The sequence below is a fragment of the Nomia melanderi genome, chromosome 3 (genome assembly GCF_051020985.1).
Source record: "Nomia melanderi isolate GNS246 chromosome 3, iyNomMela1, whole genome shotgun sequence".
NCBI lineage: Eukaryota > Metazoa > Arthropoda > Insecta > Hymenoptera > Halictidae > Nomia > Nomia melanderi.
The window spans coordinates 21,241,278-21,268,596 of NC_135001.1; the positions used below are offsets into that span (position 1 = coordinate 21,241,278).

The 27,319-nt window shown below is 36.9% G+C and overlaps 5 protein-coding genes across 10 annotated transcripts in view; 4 read left to right on the top strand and 1 right to left on the bottom strand.

The window, feature by feature from the left end:
* The window catches only part of LOC116429385 (uncharacterized), a 15,019-nt gene extending 11,109 nt beyond the window's left edge, over window positions 1-3,910 (top strand). For both annotated transcript variants that reach the window (XM_031982296.2, XM_031982297.2), the window contains exons 3-4: window positions 10-249; window positions 318-3,910. In XM_031982296.2, coding sequence (XP_031838156.1) covers window positions 10-249; window positions 318-368 — 291 coding nt within the window. In that variant the 3' untranslated portion in view covers window positions 369-3,910. The remainder of the gene's footprint in view (window positions 1-9; window positions 250-317) is intronic.
* Window positions 3,911-4,248: 338 nt separating this feature from the next.
* On the top strand, window positions 4,249-7,978 carry LOC116429393 (uncharacterized). Of its 2 annotated transcripts, none has more exons than XM_076366340.1 (9): window positions 4,249-4,588; window positions 4,780-4,955; window positions 5,021-5,133; window positions 5,206-5,685; window positions 5,756-5,816; window positions 5,893-6,067; window positions 6,126-6,300; window positions 6,372-6,634; window positions 6,981-7,978. In XM_076366340.1, exons 1-8 carry the CDS (start codon window positions 4,301-4,303, stop codon window positions 6,632-6,634), a joined length of 1,731 nt encoding a protein of 576 aa, XP_076222455.1. In that variant the 5' UTR covers window positions 4,249-4,300; the 3' UTR covers window positions 6,981-7,978. The 2 variants fall into 2 exon arrangements, with proteins under 2 accessions (XP_076222455.1, XP_031838178.1); XM_031982318.2 differs by having other exon boundaries at window positions 4,250-4,588; window positions 5,753-5,816.
* LOC116429395 (lymphotoxin beta receptor inhibitor) lies at window positions 7,793-9,481 on the bottom strand. 3 transcript variants are annotated; one of them, XM_031982324.2, is made up of 6 exons: window positions 9,314-9,481; window positions 9,052-9,173; window positions 8,820-8,867; window positions 8,484-8,647; window positions 8,259-8,407; window positions 7,793-8,179 (listed from the first exon to the last, which is right to left on the bottom strand). In XM_031982324.2, the coding sequence occupies exons 2-6, from the start codon at window positions 9,157-9,159 to the stop codon at window positions 8,004-8,006; spliced, it is 645 nt and encodes a 214-aa protein (XP_031838184.1). In that variant the 5' UTR covers window positions 9,160-9,173; window positions 9,314-9,481; the 3' UTR covers window positions 7,793-8,003. The 3 variants fall into 3 exon arrangements, with proteins under 3 accessions (XP_031838184.1, XP_031838182.1, XP_031838183.1); XM_031982322.2 differs by having other exon boundaries at window positions 7,793-8,182; XM_031982323.2 differs by having other exon boundaries at window positions 7,793-8,182; window positions 9,052-9,219; window positions 9,314-9,475.
* A 363-nt stretch (window positions 9,482-9,844) lies between these two features.
* LOC116429396 (uncharacterized) lies at window positions 9,845-13,724 on the top strand. Of its 2 annotated transcripts, none has more exons than XM_076366338.1 (10): window positions 9,845-10,076; window positions 10,450-10,574; window positions 10,658-10,800; window positions 10,875-11,025; window positions 11,106-11,344; window positions 11,422-11,482; window positions 11,554-11,762; window positions 11,842-13,025; window positions 13,098-13,232; window positions 13,310-13,724. In XM_076366338.1, exons 1-10 carry the CDS (start codon window positions 10,003-10,005, stop codon window positions 13,329-13,331), a joined length of 2,343 nt encoding a protein of 780 aa, XP_076222453.1. In that variant the 5' UTR covers window positions 9,845-10,002; the 3' UTR covers window positions 13,332-13,724. The 2 variants fall into 2 exon arrangements, with proteins under 2 accessions (XP_076222453.1, XP_076222454.1); XM_076366339.1 differs by having other exon boundaries at window positions 9,855-10,206.
* Window positions 13,725-15,911: 2,187 nt separating this feature from the next.
* Jra (Jun-related antigen) lies at window positions 15,912-25,831 on the top strand. The gene has a single exon (XM_031982320.2). The coding sequence runs from the start codon at window positions 16,720-16,722 to the stop codon at window positions 17,530-17,532; it is 813 nt and encodes a 270-aa protein (XP_031838180.1). The 5' UTR covers window positions 15,912-16,719; the 3' UTR covers window positions 17,533-25,831.
* Window positions 25,832-27,319: the final 1,488 nt, after the last annotated feature.

Here is a 27,319-nt window from a genome sequence, read left to right on the forward strand (position 1 = left end):
TATATACAGGCAACAATAAAACATAGAAGATACTGCAATTTGTGCGAAAGATGGTTTCCTACAACGTCACGACATCGGCGACATTTAGCTGGTTATCAACATCGTTACATGGAATTAACACAACGCAAAAGTATTCATGCTCTGTTCATTCTGTTTACTGGAAAGCCTTGTCCAAGACTTCTGCCGGCGAACGTCATTCGCAACGACTGTTCTATAGGAGAATTAACGCCTCTACAAATTGCTGTACAGGTTTGTCTTCACAGTCTATAAATGACATATTAATTTCAGACATTTCTCTTATTATTTGAATATTTTAGGATGTGGCAAACTATGTTGAACCTATACAAGATCTTAAAACGATAGAATAATAGGAAGAAGTCACTGCAAATTATTATGGCTGCGTACGTATGTTCTCTGTGATCGCCTATAGTGGAACAAATGATGTAAGTACCTCTAACGAAAAGTACTATAAATTGCAAAAAAATACAATTATATAATATTTTTAATCTCAATTAAATTATACATGTTCATTGTATAAGTACTACTACAGAAAATTAACATCTACGAACTTTGCAAAAATGCGTTGTTGAATGATGTTAATCGTTAAAAGTTACTTGAAAAAACGTTATTTTGAGTAGTTAGGTATTTAGCCAAAGATTTTAGCTACAAAGTACATAGTAGATTATTTATAGTTTTCGAAGACTATCAGTCTTTTATTTGTACAAATAAAGTTATGAATATTATAATCCATAAATGTGCTCGTTATGAATTCTAATTTACACTGTGAAAAGACTTATGTATATGATGCATATATATATACATGCATATATATATATGTATATATTTACACTCCTAAGGAAAAGACAGCACACGTGTGCTGTCTTTCATTTCTCGCATTATAATTATGGCATAGGGAAGGTGCAAATGATACATAAAAACTACCATCTACTCATATGTAAACATAACTTTTATTGACTTTTCTTCAACAAATTCTCTTAGTAAAAATAATAAGTAAAATAATGCGAGAAATTGAAGATAGCATGTGTGCACTATCTTTTTCTTTGGGAATGTATGTATATATATATGTATGTATATTTGTTTATTTATTATTACTATTGTTTTAAAAATGCTATGTACTCTTGCAATGTTAAATAGACCTACAAAAATATATACAGTTATATTTGTATAAAATTATATATATATATATAAATATTTTAAGTGGGAGTAATTACTGTAAAGGATACCTATATTTTACGTTATAATACAAATCAATGAGCTATGAGATGTTGTGACCTTATCTGATATAATGGGAAACTGCAATAAAAATATATTAAATTATTCAGTTATGTTTTAATCGTTCAAAACATATATATTTCACTTAGGTTATTTTAGTTACTATGATTCTGAATCAAATTCTACTATTTACATATCAAGGTAGTTTAAAAATATACAGATTGTGTTTTAGAAATATTGAAATAGTCACATATATACATCTATTTGTGTACATACATTTAAAGAATTATGAGTTTACAGACTTACATTTTTTTAATATAAGTACAATTTTATTTATAGAAAATATCAGTTTTGTTTTGTAAAGAAAACATTAATTGGCTTAATATCTCATAGCTCGTTAAAAAGTTTCTATTATGCAAAGATACATGTTCACTCCCTTATCTCTTGTTTCTATTTTATTCAAAATATTGAAATGTGCCTAATGAGTTACTGTTTATATAATAATGAAGTCTTAAATTGTTTTAACTATTTGTTCACTATTTTCCTTATCATTATATTAATATATACATATTAGGAATAGGAAATGTTCTTAGAATAAGAATAAGTTCCTAGCTATAGGAAGAAAAGTGGTATAGATTTATTCCTTGTTAAGAGGCTAAAAAGTAAGTGTTAGTACAGGGTCAACATAGTACATGGACAATCATTTCATAGTTTTCTGTTTTTTAATTTACATTCCAAAGAATAAAGTTATATCGATTTACTTCATTGGAATAAAATATATAGTTTATCATGAAATTCAACCAAATAGATGAAGTATATATAAGTCTATCAATTGTTATTCGACTTAATGTTTTGTTTCATATGTTTGTTTTATCAATTTCATATTTTATTTGCACGAGTGCCTTAAAATACACCTAACAGTATTTGTCGTATCATGTTATATATATATAAATATATATATAGTATTAAACAAAGCTATGTATTTATACGCACTCTATTCTAGTGTGTATTCCTAATGATCTTAAATAAGATGTGTGTAATGTACATTACAATTATGAGAATATGTAATCGCAAATGTACAGTGTATTCAATGGAAATACAAGTACCTCTCTATAAATTTACAATTGTAATGTGAGGATCATATTAATAGGTGCATCCAAATGATCATAATGTACAATAAAAGATTTTCTCATAATTGAAACTTAGTTATGCACAAGTTTTATGATATCATTGTGTGTTCTATGTGCCTAAATTGTAAGGAATTTATATACGTTTCAACTTCAAATGTGCATAATATTGTGAATGTACATTTAACACAATATAAAACTACATCACATGTATATTTTGTAAACGGAAAAATCGAAAAGTTTTTTTTACAAATATTGATAGCTATGCGATAAAGGATTGTATTTGGCGACATATGTACTGAGTTGTAAAGGAGACTTAAGAATTTTATAATATTTCTGGAGTGGATACATGATACTATTTAATAGAAATGCAACAAAATTGCATGTATAACATTTCATCATCCAATATCATAATACTTATGTTTGGACATTTAAGTTCATTTATTTGAATATAATGTAATTATCATATAAGCATAGAAAATGAGTATATTCTTGAGAAATCAAATCATATGCAACATACAATTCTTTTAGATAAACAATGGATTTTTAATGAATTCACTTGTTGACTTCCATTAATATAAATTAATATAAGATAGCACTGATTTAAATAATTAAAAAGAAGTGTTTCTTTTATCAACATTACATTTGAAAATTTAGCTTTGTAGCATAACGTATAAGGAAATCTAGAGATGGGAAAATATAAAAAAGTTGAATCAGTGTTTTGTTTAAACTATTTATACAAACTTTAATTACAGAAATTTCTTTTAGTTATGTATCAAATTACTTATATGTAATGTTAAAATTTTCATATATCGATATAATGTCCATCTGTTTGTAAAAGATGATGCAATTGTCCTTATAATATTCTAATTGTTGGACTTTAATTTATAGCTTTTTATATTTTTAATCTTATATTTCATACTGCACATTAGACACAAGTGAGATAGCACCATACAAATGGGGCACATCTGTATAATGAATTGGGTGCAATTGTACATTTTTACAAAGTTTATAGTTGTTCATTCCATCAAAAATATTGATTTTTAAAATGGTTGTTAGTTCCATGATTTTGAAATAAGTAAATAATTTATATAGTTCTCCTAATTTTATACACTGTGTGGGAATAATATAGAATAATTGTGTGACATGTAATACACTAAGTTGCAAAAAAGTTTTAGATCTGTAACATGTTCTCAATTGTAATATTACTAATAGATCTGACTTATTATGAAAAGTTTGGAAATTTAAATTTTGTAGTGTTACAGAACATAAAATAATTGTATTATAAATTACATAATTGTTTAAACTTATATAGAAGCAAAATTATGAATATGTCAGAACTATTTAAATTTTCATAAAAATCGAGAAACTGAAAAATATTGTAAAAATGTTACATATCTAAACACAGAACCATTCCATAAAACGAAATAAAAAGTTTTATCAATAGACATAATGATTATATGAATCAGTAGATTATGTTGTTATTGTACTTAGGCTACAAAATGTATACAAAATTCTAGTTAATATATTAAAGAAATAAATAGTATAAATTATCATTTGTGTGTTTCGATCTTTTTTCATTTATACATCTTACTTAATATAATAATATTATATAATTATATTCAATATTATGTATGTAAAAATATAAATAACATTGTAGACAATTTAATAACTTAAAGATTTTGTAAGACTAATGTTTTTGTTATATGTTATTATATATTTTAGTTACAAACTAAGGTGCAACAATATTGTTATTAATTGATTTGTAAAGTACTTATTACTCTTTTTTTAATATTCAAAGGTATAGTTCTTAGAGAAATTTATATTCAATTTTATATTGTTTTCGATGATGCATCGCTTAATAAGATAATATATCGGAAGTTATTGATTAACCACGGAACTCGGAAACGCATGCGCGCCTTTTTCGTAAATCGTAGAAGATGATGTTTTACAGAGCTTTGCGAATCTTTTTCCATTTTTTTACAATATTTTATTGTGTGACCGGTGAAACATTAACTAAAAAAAATGAAAAACGAATTGGTGTTAGAAACAATTATCCAATGTGCCTCGACACTTTTGATATTCACAAAGATAAAATAATTCGAACGCATGAATCTCGTGAAATGGGTGCTAAGTATTTAAATGAGGACGATGTTGAATCAAGAGAAGAATGTCTAAAGTTTTGCTGTGATACAGAAGGTTGCGATGTATTTATTTTTGAAGAAAAGGTAAATACAATTTTTTACACTGCCTACCTATTTAATACAATTATTTTCTTATGACAGTTTATATGTATTATAAAACTAGTATAAAATCATTCAAATCGTATGTTAAACGTGAAATAAACATTATTTTGTATGATACTGATTCCTTAATTATTTATATTCAACTAATAATGAATTGTTTACATGTAACATAGAAACCTGGAAGTTGTTACCTTTTTCAATGTGGGCCATTACATGATTTTAAATGTAAATTTACCAGTCATGCTAATTATAGTAGTGCAATGCGTACTAACTATAACACACAAAGTAATGTACAACTAGAAGAGGAAATTCGAATTTCACAACAAGAGCATGAGTTAAAATCTCTCAGGTGAGTAATGATTATATTAATATTTTTAATATATACATTGATTTGATCAACTTTTATATGAGCAGAAAATTAGCAGATCCAGCGCCAGTAGAATATTCCTTTACGGAACCATCCATAAAATTAATTCCAACCATAACACCAAAATTATCATTTACTACACCTCCACCAATTAAACAAGGTATATATTAATTAAAAAAATTATTTAATGATAATAAAAAGAAGAATGATGACTTATTGTTGTATGTAATAGCTTGTAGCCGCAATCAATACGAATGTCAAACATCTGGAGATTGTATAGCAGTATATAATGTGTGCGATGGCATTCCGCAATGTGCAGATGGATCTGACGAAGCAGCACCAGATCTTGTATGTCCCACAGAAAAACCAACTATACCTCCCCCTTTGATGCAAAGGCCTCAACCACCTCAACAGCTTTTACCCATTGATATTATAAAATATCAACAAATGGTGGATCAACATAAATCTCTTGCACCACTGTACGCTCGTGTTCCAGAAGTTAATCCTAAACCATGGGAACTACATAATATAGCTCACCAAATCATACCACAACAGCAGCCACTTTTGTATCCGGCACAACAAGTGGAAGTACCTCAAGGACATAAAGAATTTGGTGCTCCAGGCTATCAATGGGATTATCAACCCCTGTATGAACAAAATAAAGACGCCTACAATCCTGTTAACTCTTTTCACGAACAAAATAATTATGAACGTAAGTATTTGTAAAAATAGTTACGTTATTAATAAAGAAATGATACACTATACTTTCTGTTTTATAGAAGATCAATCACATATTTTCAATCACAAGGGATCAAGTGTTATAGGAGAAAAAGAAACTGACAAGTAAGATATTGTAAAAATAAGTAAAAAATTTAATAAATTTTTTATATAATCGTACTTATATTAAACATTCTTCTAGTGGTGCCTATTTAGATTTAAGGCATCCATATACGTCACATTTTGTATCGCCAAATAGAGATCCATGGCAAAATACTCAAATTTTTCCTTCCCCATCTCCACTACCAAATGTACAACAAAAACCGGTAATTGAAATTGAGAAGAATGTCGTTAGTACAACTACACCTCCTTGCGATGTAAGTTTGTTTTCGTTTCATCGAATATTATAACAATATTGATGCAATATTATTTTAGGTATCACACGAACAAACAGATACACCAATCAAAGACAAAGAAATGAAAAAGCCGAATAAACAAGAAGTCAAACATGTTCAGTATAAAAAAGAAGAGAACCAGGATAATAATAAACAAAGTGTCTTAAGAAACGAAACTCCAAAACACAGTCATATTCAAACAGCAGAACCTAAAGGTGCATAGTAATATTGTCCTCTAGCAAAAGTTTGATTATAATTCTTTTACTTACGCGTTTTCTCTACACAGAACATAAAAATTTAATAGTTATCAAAGATCATATCAGAGAGCATGGAAGAAATACTGTAATGGCAGAACATTTAAAACAAACAAATGAAAATGAAGTTTTAAGACCTAGAGGTGCAGTTATATCGTTAGCTCTGGGACTTACGATAACAGCCATCACAGCTACATTAATAATATGTCGCTTACGAGTAGTTCGTAGACGTGGAAGACATCATGGACCATACGCTCACGATGTGGACTACTTAGTTAATGGAATGTATCTTTAAGTAAGTACGATTTCATTTAGCTAAAAAATTGTAGTAATATTTTCATACTATTTTAACTAGCATAATGAAAATGCTTTTATTGTAATAATTTGAATTCAATATGAATTAAAATATTTGGATTCAGAATTAATATTAGGGAGTATTCGATATTTACTAAAAGTGTTGATCTGTGTGCAATAAATGTTATGTAAGCATTATTATGGAAAGTTTGTGAATGTATTATAAAATTTATATATTCTGTTAAATTTATATATTCATAAAAAAAATATTAAAATGTTTCATAAAATCGATTTTCGCTTGAATTATTTACGTTTCTTCACTGTGGTATTTTAAAATCTATATTAAGTTTCAGATTAAAAGATAGACAATACAAGAAGATATATAATCATTTTTTGAAATTATTTAATAAGATATGAATGCATTTATCATTTGTATGGCCTTACATAAGGAAAAACAATTAAGAATTTGTAACAAAACTATATTTATATATCATTTTTACAACGATACAATACACATACCTGTTTATGGTTCTTAAAAGTAGAACCATTATTTGAATTTTATATACCAAATACATTCTCATATTTCTTAATTTATAGTGATATAAATATTGTATAACAAGACTCGCTTTGAGTGATTATATGTTCTATGAGTAATTGTAACTATGTTAATCTAAATGATTTATATTGTGTAAACACTGTGCAAATGTATGAAGTATTTACAATACTGCAATTGTATACATCAATTATTGTTAGTAGTACAAAACCAACAATTTATTTAAATTTTTAAGTTAGTATGAATCTTTTTAAAAGAATATAAACTTCAAAACTATATAATTTCATTAATAGCTACACTATTATTTTATTAATTATTACAAGTTTTTATCACAAAAGTAATAAATTGTAATTGAAGAAACCTAATTCAACTTTATGTAAAAATCAAATATCTTTAATGCATAACGGGTGAATATCAACGTACCAAACATTAATTACAAATATTAATAATTATCTTATTTAATTGTTATTACAATTAGTTTTCTTATAAATATTATAGTACTATTTTCTCAGATACACATAACATATGTGTTAGAAAAAAATAGTGACTGGAATGATAAGAAATAAATTTATATCAATAACGCGAAAGAGAAAATGTTGCACATAATTATAAAAAAAAAATTTTATTCATTTTTTTTATTTGAAAAAAATGAACAGAACAAAAAGAATTGCAATTCTATGCCAAGTAATAGTCTCTACCATTACTTATATTGTAACAAGTGGAAACTATGAGATGTTTACAAATGTAACTGTAGGTTTGTTCAAAATGAAGTAAAAATATTGTTCAATTATACTTAATGTTACTCTATTGTATGCAGCTATTGACGACTCGCAGCAGCTGCTTTCTGTGCTCGTATAAATTCAGGATAATCAATGTACCCATCATTGTTGCTGTCGTCCATAGAAAATATTGGATCTATCAATGTAACCAATTCCTCATCCTTAAACATTTTTTCTCCAGCATTGGGACCTCCTACATCTTTGCTACCTTGCTCTACTTGTAAAATATTGTTTACATATATATAATTGTCACAATAATAAATTGTAAACAGTATTAATAAGTAAATACATACCATGCCAATGAATCAAGGATTTTATAAGTTCACAACCATCTAATTTATTATTGTTATCTGCGTCGTGCATCTTAAAATAATGGAACTGCAATTCCTGCTCTGTCATTTTACTAGTATCTATTGGAACTTCCATGTGCTCTGCAATATGACTGTACAAAGAAAAACATTTCAGATAAAAGATGTAAGTATTCAATACCATAATACAATAAAATTATATGAACATACGCCTTTTCATGAACTATATTGGCAGCATTAAGAATTTGCTGTGGTTGGTCGTGAGCGTGTCCTTGTTGAACTGGTACACCGTGTCCTTGCTGAGTTGGCATATGTTGTTGTACGGGTACTTGTTGAACAGGAACCTGATGCATAGGTACTTGAGGTTGCTGGAACTTCATAAATTTCGGAATATATTATAAATCTCATGAGTACAAGATTTTATTTTAACATATGTTAAATGCAATAAAACATAATGTGATATATTATATGTAAGTTACAATTATTGATGAATAATTGTTAATAACCTGATTTCTCAAATTACTACATGAATTTACTAATTATTACCTGTTGTTGTGGCATTTGTTGTGGCATTTGATGTACTTGTTGAGCATGCTAAAACAGATAAAATGCATAACAAGTCATAAATTAATAATTAAGAAAAATATTCTATTTGTATAATTTAAATGTAACATTTGTATATTTTCTATTATGTACTTATAAAGTACATATTATATGTTTTAATGACGCTTTAATAAACAGTCACCATATGTTTACTGATTTTCAAAATAAAACTCACTTGTTGATAATGTTGAGGAGATACACCTGGTGGAACCCTTTGAACTTGAGCATGTACATAATTACAGCCAAAGGATCCAATTATAAACAGCCACAAAGTCCAATTCATTTTGTAATATTATCCTATGAACAATGTAGTATTCACACATGTAGTTACATATAATATTTTCTGCACAAATAATACATATGTTACTATACTTGATGTTATTGTATTAAACTCGAATTGAAAATTTAATGAAGTGTAAAACAAATTTCTGAAATACCTTGTTTACAATTGAAGATGTACATATACAAAAACTGACATAGAAGCCAATATCTCGATCATTGGCAAGACTGTACACCGGATCAGAAATTTCAGGTTATGTTACAGGAATCGTGTACACTGACGTGGACAGATGCAGGTGTTATATACTTTCTAGCGATGTTTCTACCTAGGGGATTAGCGATTTAAGAATACCTGCGAATGCGATAACTTTTTAATTTATTTTTTCATTGCGACAAATTACATAATATTGTAATCAGTAATCTTGCTTAGAGGATATGAAACTTTATTTTTATTTTTAAAATAATAACGTTCTTATGAAATTTCAGAATATGCTTAATCTGTGAATTGCATTTTAGAACCTCAGACACCCTAGATATAATTGATTGAACGAAAAAATGTTATTGAATATTCTTATATATCATCAATATTAACAAACAAATAAATAAGTGATTTTTAATATTTCATATTCCAAAATAAGATTTTATCCTGTTTAAACGAATAAATGAATGTCCTTTAATGCTTTATTAAATTACGTTCAACAAGTTATTAATTCCAATCGTATCGATTTCATTAAAAGTGTTGCGAAAATTTACTTGTACAGCATTTTATTGATATATTTTTTATATTTATATATTTAATTTTTTTCAAATTTAACATCAAGACGGTAATATACTATGATTCTAATCAATGGCTTTAACCCGCCGTTGTGAAGTTCATGCTTTTGCAATGGCGGAAATGTTCTGTTTCATTTGGTATAAAATGTAAGTTGTGTGAATGTACGGTATCAAAAAGTGGTTAAGTAATCATTGTTACACTAAGAATCTTAAAAGTAGGGTTTTAGCTAGGTATTTTGGAATTACAATATCAAAGGAAGTCTAGTCGTATTAAAAGGTATGCACCAAAGTTGTACATTTTTGTTATTTTTTTTAATAACTTTGTGATTATTTCGTATCTCTAAATCTATAACATTCTTTTTGCCTTAATAAATGCTTTAATATGTAAAATAATATAATATGTATAACATTCCTTCAGCACTTAAACGTTAACCATTAATTATTAGTTTTAACAATAACTAAGTAATTATTTTCATAGTTCCAAGCGTTCCATTGGTGACATATTTATTTTTCTTATTAGGACATATAATAAATGGAAAATGCCTCAAATACGAAAGAAACATCGGAAAGTAAAAAGAGCTACAGATATCAGAAAAAGATCACAATACATGAGAAATTACCTTAAATATAAATCATATATACCTTGTAAGCTTTTCTAATTCAAGAATTTCTTCTGCATTCGTTATATATGATGTACAATAACTAATGGGATATATTTTCTATTGTAGTATGTGAAAAGTTAAAGACTAATAACAATTCATTAGCGAAAGCATTATCCGCAGAAAAACAAGCATGTCAGTTGTTATTTTCAGAAAATGTTGCTTTATCTGGAAAGGTACAAGATTTATCTACAGCGTGTAATAAACGCGAAGTAAGTATACAAGTATGAATATTATATTCTGTAAACACAATAGTGGTACCATAATATAATAATATATGTTTTAGGCTGTGATAACAAATGCGTTAATGAATGCTAAAGAAATGCTTAAAATGTTAGTTACAATGACTAGTTATGTGACAAATACAATTTCAACATGTCAAGAATTTACAGCATCTATGAACACAAATTTAAGAATGTCTTATAATTCTACTGGAAGTATGTTTTTTTTTTTGGAGTTATAATTAATACTTTACTTTTATTTTAGTACTACTTACAAACATTGAAAATTATTTTAGGAAGGGATTCATACAGGAGGATGTCAACAAAATCACCAACCAAAGGAGTAGTGAAGCCTATGGTGAGCGGGCATACTATTACAAAACCCACCATTAATTTGAGTAGAGTAAATATGCAGCATATTAATAATAACGCATCAAACTTAAGTATAATACCAGAAGTAGTAACACCTCCAAGAAATCAAGAAACAAATAGTCCAAGGTCTCCTGTACCTGTTTCCGTGAGACAGAGGAGATATGTATGTATTTTTTAACAATTTTAGATATAAATTACAGAATTTCAGTAACTAAATTATTAGTATTGACCTATATACAGGGCACTGCCCGTACATGTAGAATGCCAGAAAGACTGACTGTTAGTTCACCAAGAAGTAGTGGTATGTAGCATTGATATGACCTTCATTCTTAATAAATTATAAGTATAACCATAAACCTTATTCGTATATAGAAGAAAATGAACGAAGATTAAGCAAAAGAAGTAGCAGACATTCTGGTAGAATATCAGGAAAGCGTTCAAGACCAAAGTCAGGTAGACTTTCTGGAAATAACAGTACTCGGTGTAGTATCGGAAATTTCGAGCATATAGGAAGCCCTACGGTAAAACTGAATGATGTATCAAAATTCCTTCAGAATTCTCAAAGCATTAACATTCGATTGGTTCGTGTTTTTTTATTTATTTCTTTTTCATGACATAAAAATATGTGATGATTCAGTGAGAGTTTCTTTTTTCTTGCAGTTAACAGAAAATGGAAATGATGACGAAATCGTCAATGAAGAAAATAGCGATGATGCAAATCAAAACGATTCCGAAACAGCTGTTACAGTACCAGAAACACCTCCATCTGACTCTCCAAGAGATGACAACGATATGATCGTCGAAAATAATGATGGAGAAATTGATAGCAAATTAGACGATAAAGTTGAACAGAGAACAGAAAATCCCAAGACAGTGCCAAATCCTGCATCAAATTGGGAAGATCCTCTTGAAGGACCAAGTTGGTTATTCAACAATTTCCAAACTGTGCCTTGTTATACAAATAACGAGAAGAAGACTGATAATGTAAATGTTTCTATCAATAATAGTATGTGTAGAACTTTGAAACTAGCAGCAGATACAAGCGATGAATCAGACGATGAAAAATATATGGAGGAATCACAGTTTATTTTAAATGAACAAGAAAGTCAAATAAATAATTGCAAATCTGTTGCACAAGGAAATTCTGAAAATGAATCCATTAATAGTCCAAAAAATATAAATGATGATCGTATTTGTGCTACATTGATTAGGACAACTCCTAAGGATACTAATCAAGATGAATGTAAAACTAAGAATGAACCGAGTGGAATCTTGGAAAATTTCATTACACATAGGCGAGGTTACGTTGAGGAAGAAGAAGATGACGATGAGTTCACCTTGATGTATGTGCGACATCCACGTGATTTGAATTTTGATATAAACGATTTAAAATTGCCCGTATTAGAAGAATCAGCATTAAAACCAGCAGCTCCAGTCGAACCAGAACCAGAAATAACGGCCACGCTTCGAAAAATATCTCAAATTTGTCCGATACCATCTGTTTCGAACAACAGTCTAAATGAAACTGTGTTTAATCATTCCACGGTAAAGCTACCTTTACTAATGAATAACGATTACGATAATGACAACCTAACACCGTTTAAAGAAAAGTCAGTTTCTATGCAACGAAGGAAAAGAGTGAAGCATGTGACATTGAGAGATTCGGCTGATTTTATTGATGGTACGCCAAGGTTAAAGACACTAAGTAAGGAGAAAAATAAGAAGAATCAGTCGACGAATAAAGATCCGAGTGCCGCTAAAGTTGTGTTGCAAAAATTGGACGAATCCGACGTTAAGTCACGAACACCTTCTCCCGAAGAGATCCAAGATTTCAATCAAACAATGTGCGTATATTAATTTTGTCGTACAACGCTATTTGCGCATATATGACCGCGAGCTATTTATTTTATCCATAGGAACACTATACCTAAACGGTCCGGAAACTCGAGCGATTCAGAGAGCAGTAATAGCAGTGTAAGTAGTAACAACACTGTAGGTCGACCTTTACGTAGGCGAGCCCCGACAAATTTCCAAGAGCCCAGTTTGAGAAGGTAAATAATATATTTTTAAAAATCTCTCCATTCGATCGCACGGTATTATACTAAATCGTAATTGTTGCTGATTTCAGGAAGTTACGAAGGAACAATTAATCGAAATACACGACAATCGCCGATACACGAGAATCGAGTGATTCGAACACAGTAATGTGTTTTTTGAGACACATTGTCGTTTTCATCCGAAGAATGTAAATAATGCGCATAAAATGATAAATTCATTGAATAGGCTGTTCGAATCGAATATAAATTACGATTATTTTATTCAACAGACCGTCACACGTGATCCGTTTACTCTAGAATCTTTCTGCTTCCATTCTATTGCGCACACTTTCGTTAAACCAGTCAGTGTTGATTATTTACAGAAGATCGGCTTGTCCTACCGTAGTCGTAGCTTCGATAATTTGGCTTCCTCTCGTAGTGTCCTTTGTATGTTGTACTTTTTGTATCCTTATCTAATGTTGCGACGAATAAATACAGAACATTTAATACGTTTTCATATCTTTCATCCTTTTTTCTTCTTAACAGGGTACTAGGAGTTTTCAAAACACATCAGTTGTATTATTCAATGAGTCGACGATCATTAAAAATGATACGTCAATTAAAGGATTCATACTGAAAATAGAAATAAATTAATTGTCGGTGCATTCGAAATAAAAGCAAACCGATTATTTCACAATCATGAATGAATTAAGCTATTATCTAGTAACTGCATCGCGTAGGTGTGTGCACGTGAAACTGACTGTTACTACACAGTCTACACTAGATCGCATCGTTTCCCTTTTCATCCGGATGCATCGGTCGAATTGTTTGTTTCGAGCGAAACCTTTTTTTTCGGTTGGAAAATCAATCCGAGCGGGGAACACGGTAAACACGGTCATAATTCATTGACACCGATGCGTTGGAATGCATTCGGTTCCGTAAATGGTAAACATATTACCTGATTACTTAGCGGGAGACCGGACGCTCGCGGAAGTAAACATTTTACCTGAACCGATCCGGCCGGGTGAGTGACAGTGAGAAACGAGTCATTTCGAGGATTCTCGCTGTTTTCGTAAATAACTGACCTGGATGGGTCTGCGATAGATGAGCTGTCCCGACAGACTGAAAACAACGTTCCGACGAGGGGGGAAATATTTCAAAACAATCCCGTTCAATGTAACGCGGCACGTGTATTTTACTTAACGTTCTTTACACGAGGAACGAATTATGTAACGCATATTGGTATCATGTTTATTCATCGCATCGTTTGCCTGTAAAATAAGAATATTCTATATTTCCACGCGCAGAAACATCTCCGAGTAGAACGATTTTCCATTTGTCATTAACACGTTGACTGCCATGGGGGTCACCGGTGACCCCCGAACAAATCGAATTACTGTAATTCACTCGATTGAACGACGATTAGAAATATTTTTGTATTATAAATAATGCTACCTAATGTGGTGATGTTCAGCTAGATTTTTTCCATTTTGTGTATTTTGGTCTATGAAATCGTGCGGCGTTCGACGTGTTAAATTCGGATCAGCAAATAGTAAAATTCAATTATGCGAGTTTGATCGAACAGTGCCGCGTGATTGTAATTTCTGGACCGAATCTCGTTGCTTCGAGTTTATGTAATTGATTAGTAATGTAATGGTAACACGCGACTATAATTTCAGCTGTTCCGGGGAATCAGAAATTAAACATTGGATCTCCACCTCCGACTGTTTTGCATCGTTGGTACAAGCAGGCGGAATAAACAGCAGTAATTATAGTCACGATAGCAGCTTTTTTGCTTTAGGTGTCCGATGAAAGTGGATTAACATTGATGATAATTTCAACGTGAACGTCACCGATTATTATGGAAGGGAATTACGTGAAATCAGTTTATAAACATCGCGGCTCTTAAAACGGGTAATGCGAAACGAGTTGGACTCGCATTGGCCGCCGCGAATACATGAAAACATCGTCGCGCGTGGGAGTGGAATAGTAAACTTGAAAAAGAAACAACGGGCACGTTGAGCTCGAAAGTTTCTACCTGAAACGTTTTTCTGTAATTTTTCCTAGCTATTTATTTCGCACCGTTATCATTACGTACAGTGGTTGCAATTAATATTTATCGATTACGAAAAGAAAATCCAAAAATGTATAACACGTTACCCAATAGAACTAACTAGGAAAACGAATTATGTTCTAACGCGAGAGAACGTAATGTTCAAAGTGAACTTATTTGGTATTTGTGTGCGATTATTCAGAGTCAATTCTGCCAGTATTCCAAGAGAACCAAGAATATTTTCAGTATCGAGCAACTATATTTAAATACTATTTTAAAAACTCGTCGCATCGATTGGAATATTCTGTTTTCAATGTTACGCGTGCGTGTTTGAGACGAGGTAATATATTGTCCAATATTAATCGAAATAACATCTTACTCGGTCTCGTAACTCTCCCTTGGCACATCGGAACGAGTAAAAGTCGTTTGCAGCGTTAACGCGCGTACCGGCGTTCAAACTCTCCCTCCACGGGAATCGAGGCGCGGCAGGGCGCATGCGTCGCTCATTTCCTAGTAGTGCCGATTGTCCGGCCAATGGGAGTGCGGTCGTGACGCCATCCGGGACCAATGGTACGGCGGCCCGGTGACGACCGTGCTATTTTTAGGAGTCGTGAGTCACGGGATATAAGGCAGTACGTTTAGTTGGGTGTTCACAAGTTGTCGAGATCTCGTACGGTGCGGCGGAGTGACATTCGCGTTAGACGTACGAACACGACCGTTCTAAAGAGGTGCACACGCGCAGAACCTCACGTTCGTCGGATTGCGTCTCGTGAGTCATTGTTGTGTTGACAGTTGAACCAGCTCGGTCCCTCGTGTGACATCCTCGGCTGCCGAAGTTACTTCAAGTTCAACGGTATTACAACTCCTCTTTCTCTCGCGACGGAGGCCCGCGAGTCGAGAGCGCATAGAGTAGGCGTAACCGAAAAAAAAGAAAAAACACCGTTCTGCGTCTCAAGTTTTGGACCGATTACACCGCGCGGTCCGTAATCCATACGCGACACACTCGTGTCACGCTCGGTGGTGGTACGTGGAATACCCAGTTTTCCAGTTGATCGTGTGCCCGGGGTCTCGCGTCCGGTGACACGGTGGGGCGAAAAGGACGATTGGGCGTAGTGCGATAAAAAAGACTCTCTTCCGTCGGTGAATTTCCGTGCTGGTTATGTAACCACGGTGAAAAAGCAAAGAGACAGGGAGTGCTGGGCGAAAAAGCGTGAAAAGCCGAGAGACAGGGAACGATCGATTATCAGTCGGCGATTACCATCGATCATCGAGCACACACCAGCTAGCCAGGAGGAGGTTTTTACGTGCGACGGGAATACGACGTGTGGACACAACAGGCGGCGGCGGCGACGGCGGCGGCGGAGTGTGTGTTTTGTTATTCCAGCCGCGAGAGACCTAGTGCGCTGACCAAGTTTTGATCGTCACGCATACCTCGTCCCCACGGCATCGATGGTGCGGAGTTTTACGATGGAGCAGACGTTCTACGAGGACGCGAACGTTTACGGGGCGATGCATCGCGAGAACAACGTGGGCCAGATGAAGCGTAATCTGACGCTGGACCTGAACGTGTGTCAGAGGCAGGGTCCCCAGGCGAAGAGGCCGCGGCTGGGTCCCCTGCCGCCGACGTTGAACAACGTGACGCCCATACTGAGCTCGCCGGACCTGAACATGCTGAAGCTCGGCTCGCCGGAGCTCGAGAAGTTCATAATCGCCCAACAGGACAGCCTGGTGACGAATTTACCGACGCCCACGCAGATCTTGTTCCCGAAGATAGTGACCGAGGCGCAGGAACAGTACGCGCGCGGTTTCGTCGACGCTTTGAACGAGCTTCATCATTCGGACAGCTCGCAGGAGCCGGGCAGCATTCACGGGGCGACGTACACGACGCTGGAACCGCCTAGCAGCGTGCAGAGCACCGAATCCTCGGTGAGCCAGGGTCTGGTGCAGATCAAGGACGAGCCGCAGACGGTGCCGAGCGTGTCGAGTTCGCCGCCCATGTCCCCCATCGACATGGAGAACCAGGAGAGGATCAAGCTCGAAAGGAAGCGGCAGAGGAACCGCGTGGCCGCCTCGAAATGCCGCAGGCGCAAACTGGAGCGGATCTCCAGGCTGGAGGACAAGGTCAAACTGCTCAAGGGCGAGAACACCGAGCTCAGCGCTGTGGTGCACAAGCTGAAGGAGCACGTGTGCCGGCTGAAGGAGCAGGTGATGGACCACGTGCATTCCGGCTGCCAGATCATGGCCGTGTCCGGCCAGTTCTGAGTCACGGACCCGGGGGACGAGACTCTCTCCGACGTGTATACATTTCGTTTGGTGGGGCTGGCTGTGTGTGCGTGCGCGACTACACCGTCGAACCTGCGGTTACCTTAACTGGGAGGTCGATCGTCGTCTCGTCCAATGGACACGTTTAGGCGATGCCTACGGCTCGCGAACAGTGCGACGTGGCTCCGACTTGAAGACCACCGCTGCTAGTGTCCAGTCGATCCAGGACCACGGATCAATTTTCTTTTCACCGTTTCACTTTGCGTTTCTGCTGTTCCACCTGCCTCACTTCCCCCTCCCCTGGACGAAGAGAGGCGACATGGCGACGCGAGAGGACCGGCAGTGCCTTGGTGTTCTCTGAAAGGAACACGAGACCACGACGAAGATTTTTTCTTTGTTTTTCTAAATATCGCTCGTGTGTCTCTGCGCGTGGCTGGCTTGGCCGCGGTCCCGCGCGCACGTGAAAAGTAATCGCGTAGACGCACGGGGGGCGGCGATGCGATAAGTGGAAGAACTGTGCACGAGCGGGAGGAGAAGGAGGAGGAGGAGGAGGAGGAGAACAGAGGAGACTGGAGCGGAGGAGAAGGAGGAGGAGTGGGTGACGGGAAGGAGCAACGGAGAGAGGAGAAGAGACCAGATGGAGATGGAGATGGAGATGGAGAAAAGGGAGAGTGGGTGGGACCTGGCAGTGGAGAGAGAGGGACCTTGCGGTACGCGGCGGCCATTTTGGAGAACCGCGAGTATTGGCGGGAGATTTGAATGTTCGCGCGCCCAGATATATTTGTCTCGCCAGGGGGAACTCGAATTGTTTCGCGACCAATTGTTGCCTTTCTTCGGAGCCCCTTTGTTCTAAAGTTCCCCTCTCGGCGCTATCCTCTCGCGGTCTTTGCGAATCGATCGATCGGCCGCGGAGGAGTTGTACGCGCGAGATCGCGTCGCGCGTTTCGCTAGCGAGTAAGATGAACTGCTCGTTGTTGTGGAATCTTCCGATTCGATTTCTTTTGTCGTATTCTCTAATGTTTTTCTTCTCTCTTTTTCTCCCCCCTGTGTCCTTAGGAGTTTTTACAATTTCGAGCGATCGGGAACGATCCTCGGTTGGTCCGGGATTTCGTGGCAATCCGCGATCGGAAACGATTGGAATATTTTTTGTACTCTCGCGACGCGCGAGCGTTTTTCCCCCCTCCCCTGTTTGTATAACGGTTGGTTCTATCCGAACAGAAAAATTAAAAAAGTAAAAAAGATCGGCTAACCGTCGAAGACTCGTAACGATGTAATGTATATAACGCTGTATACGTATTCACGCGCAGAGTAACAATTCAATAGGCTAAGAGAACCGTTTCGGGAGGAACGGGTATACGCGTCGAACGCGCTCGTGTGACAAACACGAGCAAACGAAAGTGCTTTCTGTAATCGGAATCTTTGGTGCGAACGCGCGCGCGCGGATCAAGGACGAGTAGAACGAGCTAATTGTTAGTTAACACGGTGCTGTAAAAGATTTGCCACTCGAGCGACACACGTCCGTACAAGTTGTCGTTGAATCGAGCCGCAAGATAGATGGTTTTTGCTCGGACGATTTCCCGATTTCGATCGTGTAACACCGCTTTTTAACCTGTTAACCGGGGAGGACGAGCTGATTCGTCGTTTCCACTTGACTAAACGTTTCTCTCTCTTTTGTACGCTTCACGTAGGCATACGTGTTGCACTCCGATGGAGCCGATCGTATCCGAATACTCGGATCGATGCGAATCGCGTGGTATTCGCGCTCGACGAGCGCAGCGAGACGCGCCGCTTTTTATTCGTTTTTCAATCTTGTGACCGAGTTGCCCGTTTAACAGGTTCAGAGGGGACTACCATTGTTTTTAAGGCTATACAAATAGATTCTGTACAAATAGATCAGTGGTTCCCAAACCGTGCGCCGAAGGAGATTTAAAACTGAAAGATGCAAAGGGGAATTTACAAAGTTCTTATAGATTGTAATTACCAAAATAATATAATGAATGTTTGATTGCGTAGTTTTATATACGTAATCGAACTATACGTTTCATGATGTGCTAATAGGGTTTTTTGCGTTTCATAATTTGCTATAGAGAAAACGAACCTCAGGTTTCAGTCGACACAGAACCAAAGTATCTTGTCTGAAATGCACGGCGAGCAAGGAAGTTTGGGAATCACTGGATTAGACGTTAGGAGCGCAGTTGCCGGCGTTGAAATCACCGTCGGAGACCATCTTGTCGCGCGTTCGACCGCGACACACCGGGCCTCGCCCCGCGAGACTCTGTTTTTGTACAAATTTTCTAGGGAAAGCATGTTATACCGTTTAATTCGCGCGCGGCGAGCACGGTGGTTCGCGTTCGAACTGTGACCCTCGGCACGGGGAAGCCTCGAGTATCTTTCCTTTCTTAGGTTTTAAGCTGGAGACTGGTGTGTAACGAGCAGCGATGGGCATTCCAATCTCGGCTGCGAAACGGTTCGAAGTATTTCAATACTGTGCAAATTCGAAGCATTCGAAGTTCAATTTGACTCCAGAAACCTCTCGAAAATCTTGAAGGTTTGAAATTCTGAAAAGATTCGAAGCCTTGGTTAGTCTCAAAGTCTTCAAGACTCATCGAATCATTGAGATTCCATGAACCTCTTGAAAGTCTCAGAAAGATTCGAAATTTTGAAGAGATTCAACGCCTTGATTGGTCTCGGCGTCTCCAAGACCTATCGAATCTTTCTGAGACTTCCAACAGATTTATCGAATCAAATCATGCTCGGAGTGACTCGAATCTTTCGTCACAGATTCAAAGCGAGTCGAAATGGGGGCCCATCGCTAGCAACGAGTCGCGTCCCTCTCGGTTCTTCGACATCCGTTCGTGTCTTGGAACAATTTTCGTTTCGTCATATGTGCATCTAGTCTTGTCCAGTATGCCCTCGTAACTTATGCGCATCGCGTACCACGCGCTGATCTGCATAAAATATACACATAAATACCCAAACACACACACACACACATGTTACACACACGCGCGGTTCTGTTGACACGTGCGCGACACCGAGACCACCGAACGATCGGGATGGATCGACTCGTGATTTTATCTTTCTACGAAATTTCATTTAATCGATTGAGCCTCTCTTTTGCCGAAGCGATTCGCTCCACGAAATAACAAGTAGAATTTAATTACGCATTAAAGTACGCAAGGAACCGTTTAACACATTGACTCCGGTAATTTGTTTTTGCTCGTCTGCCGGTGAAATTTAAAGAATTCTTGGAATTATTGAAATTATCAAGTAATTTCATTTTCAACAATATGGTTTAACGAACTATTTATTTGATGGCACACGATGTTTGATACAAGCGTGTGCCAGTGGTGGTACAGTAACCATTTAGAGCGTAAATCAAACGAAATTTTTAAATTGAACGAATGTTAAACTTCGAACATTCAATGAATGGAGTTGGTCGCTTTAGCTTGAATTCACGAATGTAGTCTGAAACGAGTCGCTTCGATCAGTCGGGTGGTACCGGTGTTACACAGAAGATTGTCTTTTCGCGTGAGGAAACGAAAGCGGAGGAGACCGACACGATTTCGATCCGTTTTCCTGTCCGGCGAGCGCGGGACAATGGAACCGCGCGCAGCGAGCGTTACCGTTGTGCCATCACGCGAGGAATCGCTGTAAGAAAAAGAGTTTTCCCTCGGACAGTGCCGTAACATTTCGGCCCGTGCAATGGCGCCGATGATTACGAGAATCTTCACGGCGATCAGCAATAAAGTTCACACGCGACGCGCGGAGTACATTTGAACGAGCAATAATTAAGCAGTCGCGTTACGTTCGTTGTTTTCCTGTGTCGATCGAATATTACATAAAATTTACCTCGATAACACGTCGAATGCCGAATGACTTCACGCGGTGGAAAACGCGGAACGAAGAAATTACAAGTATCAAGTATTCGATTCGGATCGCCATTATTGTTTATCCAGCTGGATGTAATCGCGTTAGGTAACTATTTATAGTATAGAAATGTTTTCACCCTTTGCACTCTGGAGACTCGATCGCCATTTGGTTTGACGCAGCAAATTTGTAGTTTGATATTCAATATCAAAGTTCACATACTGTAATTATTCATGAAATGTCGAAACAGAACAGCTCTATCTCTTGATCTGTGTATTGTTCCTATTTACGTTGTAACAAAGTATAATTATTACTCCATCACAAAATGACGAATCTAGCGAAAAATCGAGTGCAAAAGGTCAATCGAGTGAGTTACAGTAATTCTATTTGGGGTCAACGGTGACCCACGGCATTCGACGTGATTAACACTAAACGTACCGCGACCGGTCAGACGCCTGTTTTTAAAATTTCTTCGAAAAGCCTGTGTTTCTCGTTCGTTTAACTTTATATATATATTGTCTCATTAATCGGTTTTCATTTGTCGTGTTCCCTCCAAGAGTGTCGTTCAAATTGTTTATCGTTTAAGGTAGAACAGGTACGTGCAAAGTGCCGGTGCGTTTAGTGTTAAGAGCCAACAGTTTCGACGAAGTTCTCAGAGCCGCGTTCCCATTGCCAGGAACGCTCCGATTCGTTGTTTTGCGCGGCGCAAAGACACTGCATTTCTCGGCGAGCGTTACGTAACCCTCCCGAAGGCACGAGGATTCCGAATTCAGCGCGCGGCGCCGATAACGTGCCGCGAATAGTCTCCGGAGCGATAGTCCGAGCGTGTTCCGCGCATTTTCAAAGTCCCTCGGCCGGAGGAATCATTCTCAAGGATTCGCTCGCTCCGCGAACGGATACGCCGGGAACGACGCTTCGCCTGTGCACCGTCCCTCGCGGTCCCTTGTTCTGTTGCTGTTAGGTTTAATCGTTAGTACAACGGGCGAGCGCCGACGGCTCGCCGCATCGGGAGATTGCAATTTAAACACGGAGGATAAGAAATTTCTATTTTTCGGGTACACGTCGCGAACCCGACTTTCGCCGCGACCGCACGCGAGTCGAATTTCGAGTCGGCGATCACAGTTTTCCACCTGTTCACGCGAATCGGCGCGTTCGACGATTGTAACCGTGTAATTTAGTTCCCTCGACGCTGCCACCGCTGAACGGCGAAACTGATTTCTGATTTTTCTATGCAGAGACTTCGATTGATTTCCAATTCGAGCCAATTTCTTCAGTAATTTCAAGTTGCCTTTTCGATAATTACAAAAGAAATCAAGTTTAGCGGTTCCAGCGTTGGGATAAACGCGCTCTTCGTTTTCTCCTGCTTCGCTTTGTTTCCCGGGGAACCTGTTAACCGGGGAGGAATCGTCCGTTGCTCGCGGCCGTCCTTTGCCTTCGAATCGCTTCTCGTTTTCCTATTCGTTTGACCGAACAACCGCAGCCGAATCCTCGCAGGGTTCGTCTGATTCCTCTCGAAAAAGTGCCTACACGTTGGTGTACAATTCCCGGCCGAAATGGTCACCCGGTTAACAAGTCGATTCACCGTGGCGATCCACGGTCGCTTTGCGAAAGGACAGCGTTTCCTCGACGGAATTGCGTCTTCGGCGATTTTCAGCGACTTCGGGCTGGCCGAGGAGTCGTGTTCCTCTTACTCTTACGGTATCGGGTCGTCCCATAAGTGCGCGCCGCGGTGTGTTAACACTTCTCGCGTCGCGTTCTGTAATCGCGAAGCGGTACGAGTTTGAACCGCTTCGGGCCGGGAAGTTGAAACTTGTACATTTAATCAAATACTACGTTACACGCTGGACGAATGAACGGCGCGGACCTATGGGACGATCTAATACACTGTGCGAATGAATATTGTAAATAAATCAACTGATGTTCGAAAGTTCTCGAACAGCGACAATGTACGGTTTAACCAGTTAACTGTTCAACGAACACAGTTAATACAATATATATAAATTTCTCAACGATTTACTCAAGTGAACATGTAATTCTTCGTTCCGCGTACTATAATAGGTTGACCCTGTTATACCGAGATTGTTAAAGTTGCACGGTCGACTGGTTGACGAGTAACTCTGTCTGGTTTGATGGAGTGAAATTGATTTTAAAAATCCCCGACGGGAACAAGACTTTTCGGCCAGCCTAGTAGTACGATCACGTGTTTTTCCGTGATGGAGCCAGGAGAAAGTTGACGGAGAAAAGAAATTAGGAGGATCGGGGGACCGCCGGTCCTGCGGATCAGCCATCACGTACGGCGTGCCTTTTTTACCAAGTAACGAGATAGAAATCGCATCGTCGGCGAATCCGAGGATCTCTCGTTCGCGTCAGCGCACTCTCTATACTAGTTCTTGTTTATATTTCTCTCTCTCTCTTTCTCTCTTTCTCTCTTTCTCTCTTTCTTTCTCTCTCTCTCCCTCCTCTTTTTTTGTTCGTTTTTAACGTTCTTTCTCGCTCGTATGATCCGAGAAACGAGAAATCGGCGCGCGAGGATCGGACGGAAACGCCGAGCGTTGATTTAAAAGAAAGAAAAAGCCACGAATCTTTTTTAGCGGATAAGACGCGAGAATTATAGAGTGAGAAAGCGGCGGCGGAGGGCGAGATTTGAATGCCGGGCTAAGAAACGAGCGAGAAGAATTAACGAAAAGAAAGAAAAAGCGGCGGCACAAAAAACGTATGAAAGTATAATGAAAAACCACAATGTGATTTAGTCAGTAAGCGAAAACCCCATTAGAGTATGTATATGTGTATATACATATATATAGTTATATATGATTAATGAATATATGTACATATATATACGTATATGTATATACAGATATGTATATTAGTGGTACGGTAATGACGACACGCGGATAAGCATATATAGAGTTATATATAACCCTATACATGAGAGTAAATATTACTATTATAATGTAATATTATATATATATATATATGTATGTATGTATGTATGTATGTATATATGTATGTATATATATATGTACATATATATATGAATATATATATTTACACGTATATATGTTATATATATACATATATATTGCCTACCGACTAGAGCGGAGAAATCTTTTTTTACGAATAATTTTATTTTTGAATGAAATACAATGAAAAATAAAATTTCATTATATTGAACGTAATGCAGTGAAACATTCTTTTCGAAACTGACCCTTCTCCCACCGCGCCCCACCGTCCTTTCCGAAGAGAAACAGATTTTACTTAACCCTCTGTGGGCACATGTAACTTTGAAGTCACGTGTCAGTATATTGGCATCTTGTTGATTTATTTCATTTTGCACTCGAAGTGGTGAATAAAATGAAGTAATCGGTTAACTTCAACTTTTGTACCCTCAGGCGTGACAGTTCAATGTCATTGCAACCTGAAAGTTTCAAAATATAAATGTTTAATGAAATATTTAATGAAATTATTGAAACTATCGAATACATTTCTAATTCGTATTCATATGTGGATATTTATTAATTTTGTACTGAATAGATTTTGTTATAATCGTGAACAAAAATTCGGCCCACAGAGGGTTCAATTTTCTTCTCTTCTCTTTTGTTTCCAATTGCGCTGTTTAATATGTTCATTATCGAAAGAAGCGTGGAAACGACGAGAATCGTTCTCGACGAAAGAAACCAGAATTCCAGCCCGGACCCGCGTCCCATCGTGTGCCGCGTTAATTATCGCAATTGGCTAATTGGCTCAATTGGGAAAGTTCTCGGTACGAATTGAGATCGGCGCGACCGGCGATCGTAAATTTTTACCAGTCGTTTAGAGTCGATCCGGGGGCTCGTTTAGACGATCTTTTTCCCGGAACGTGACTGTTCTGGGGCGCTTCTACATCTTCCAATTGAACGCGCGCTACGAAAGCGGATCGTTCGACGAAATATTTCCCAATTCCTCGGATCGCTTTTCTCGGGGATTGCGACATCGTTGAATCGCCCGAGGAAAATGTTTCTTACGGTCGTAGACATTCTCAAATTTAGAAACTATTTTTCCGTTGGAAATTCGCCTCTCGTCGCGCAACGGCGAGCGATAAAATTGCCATAACTTCGCGAAGAAAATCGTACAGCGTGGTTCGAGGCGTGAATGGAAATTGAAAACAATTTACAAGACTGCGGTGGATGTAAAGAAGGAACAAATTTGTCAAAGGTTTTGCAGGTTCTTTCGAATGAAAAAGATTCACTGAAAGCGCGCTGTTTTAAGTAAATAAAGTGGTGATTCTAATATAATCAAGTATTCGCACAATACTGAAGCTTCGAAGTAGTCTCGAAGAATATTGAGTTCGAGAATGCAACTCTTAGCACTCCGGATGGTTTTGTAATCTATCAGCAACTGCAACTAATTTTTATAGTATCTAATGAAAATGAAAAATGCTACAACATTCCTTCAATCTTTTATTTCCCTTCTCATTATAAAATTTGGATGTGTGGAAAATCGAATAATTTTAGGGTACTTTCGATTCATTAAAATATTCAATATTACAACTGGTGCAATATAGAGTTCAAAGGGTTAAAAGATAACAGACGTTTCTCTGGAAATTAAAGAAATTGATTTAGCAATACGAAAACTGAATTATAAATCAATTAAAGTCTCAATAGATGTACTCTTGAAGTTTCTATAGAGAAATTTCGAAAAGTCAATTTAACTGCTCGGTAATTTTACTGCTAATGCTTGAAATATTTAAAAATATTTAAAAAACTTAATGTTTGAGTTTGAAATGAAACTCTACATGAAAGACTACAGAGTTCAAAGGGTTAAACGAGTTTTATGTAAAATGACGCTTTGCTTAAAAAGAAATTGATGTTTCGTTAAAAGAAAGTGCAGTTGTATTTTGCAATCGCGTGCATTCGTGAAAAAACTGGTCTCGTAGTCTAATAAAGCTTATCGAGTAGCGCGAAGTTTCCCTTTAGAATTGTTTCGCGTTTCATTGGGAACAGAGTTACAGCCTGTTTCAGTTACCAGTTACACTCCGCGTATCCCGGATCGAAATCGGCGTTACATCGTACGGCGCAGCGGAGCTCTCGAAAGCGCGATGGAAAAGTTTTACTGGCGTTTTGACGGGCGCTTCGCCGCGTTCGCTAGAAATCGTAGGCGAACAGCTATCCTATCCGTCGCTGGTTTCACCGGCGCGGCGCGAGCGCGGGTTTACGCTGCCCGATAAATAACCGTTTAACCAGTTCGCTGTGCACGACGAGTACACTTGTCATGAAGAAACGGCAACCTTTTCCTTTTTACGACGAGCAGATTCGTCGGGCGTACAGATCGGTTACCTTTTATTTGATTGAATTGAAATAAAAATTTAGTAGAAATTAATGTTCAATTACAACTCAATTTGGGAGGTAAACTATATTTGTAAATTTGTCAAGAATTTAAAAACATTTAGTGAAAGAAATAAGTTGCTGTGAAAAGCTGCACTAGGAATGGCCAGTCTGCCAAAAAATGGCACATGGTGTGATTAATTTGTCTGCCACGTAAACACTCATCAAAACTATCACGCACTCGAAACAGTTTTTTTCACTAACCAGAAACTGAGAAATTAAAATTCTTAATAATTGCTCCACTATCTTTCTTATATTTCATGTATCCAACAAAATTCGGTTTGTTCGGTACGCCATCAAAAGAATCAATGTCCAAGTTTCTGTGAAAAATAATGTCACCCGAATTCACCCGGATGACGTAGCAGTCAAACTGTTAAAAGTGGTGTGCAATTCCGGAGAAAAATTCATATAGATTAATATATATGTTACGGGCAAAATGGTAGAGGTTAGACAAGTTGTATAATTCTCCTATCCTGTTGGCGATTGTGCATAATTGTCAGGGAGTTACACAAACATTGCATTTATTCTGTATTATATATAGACTTATAATCATC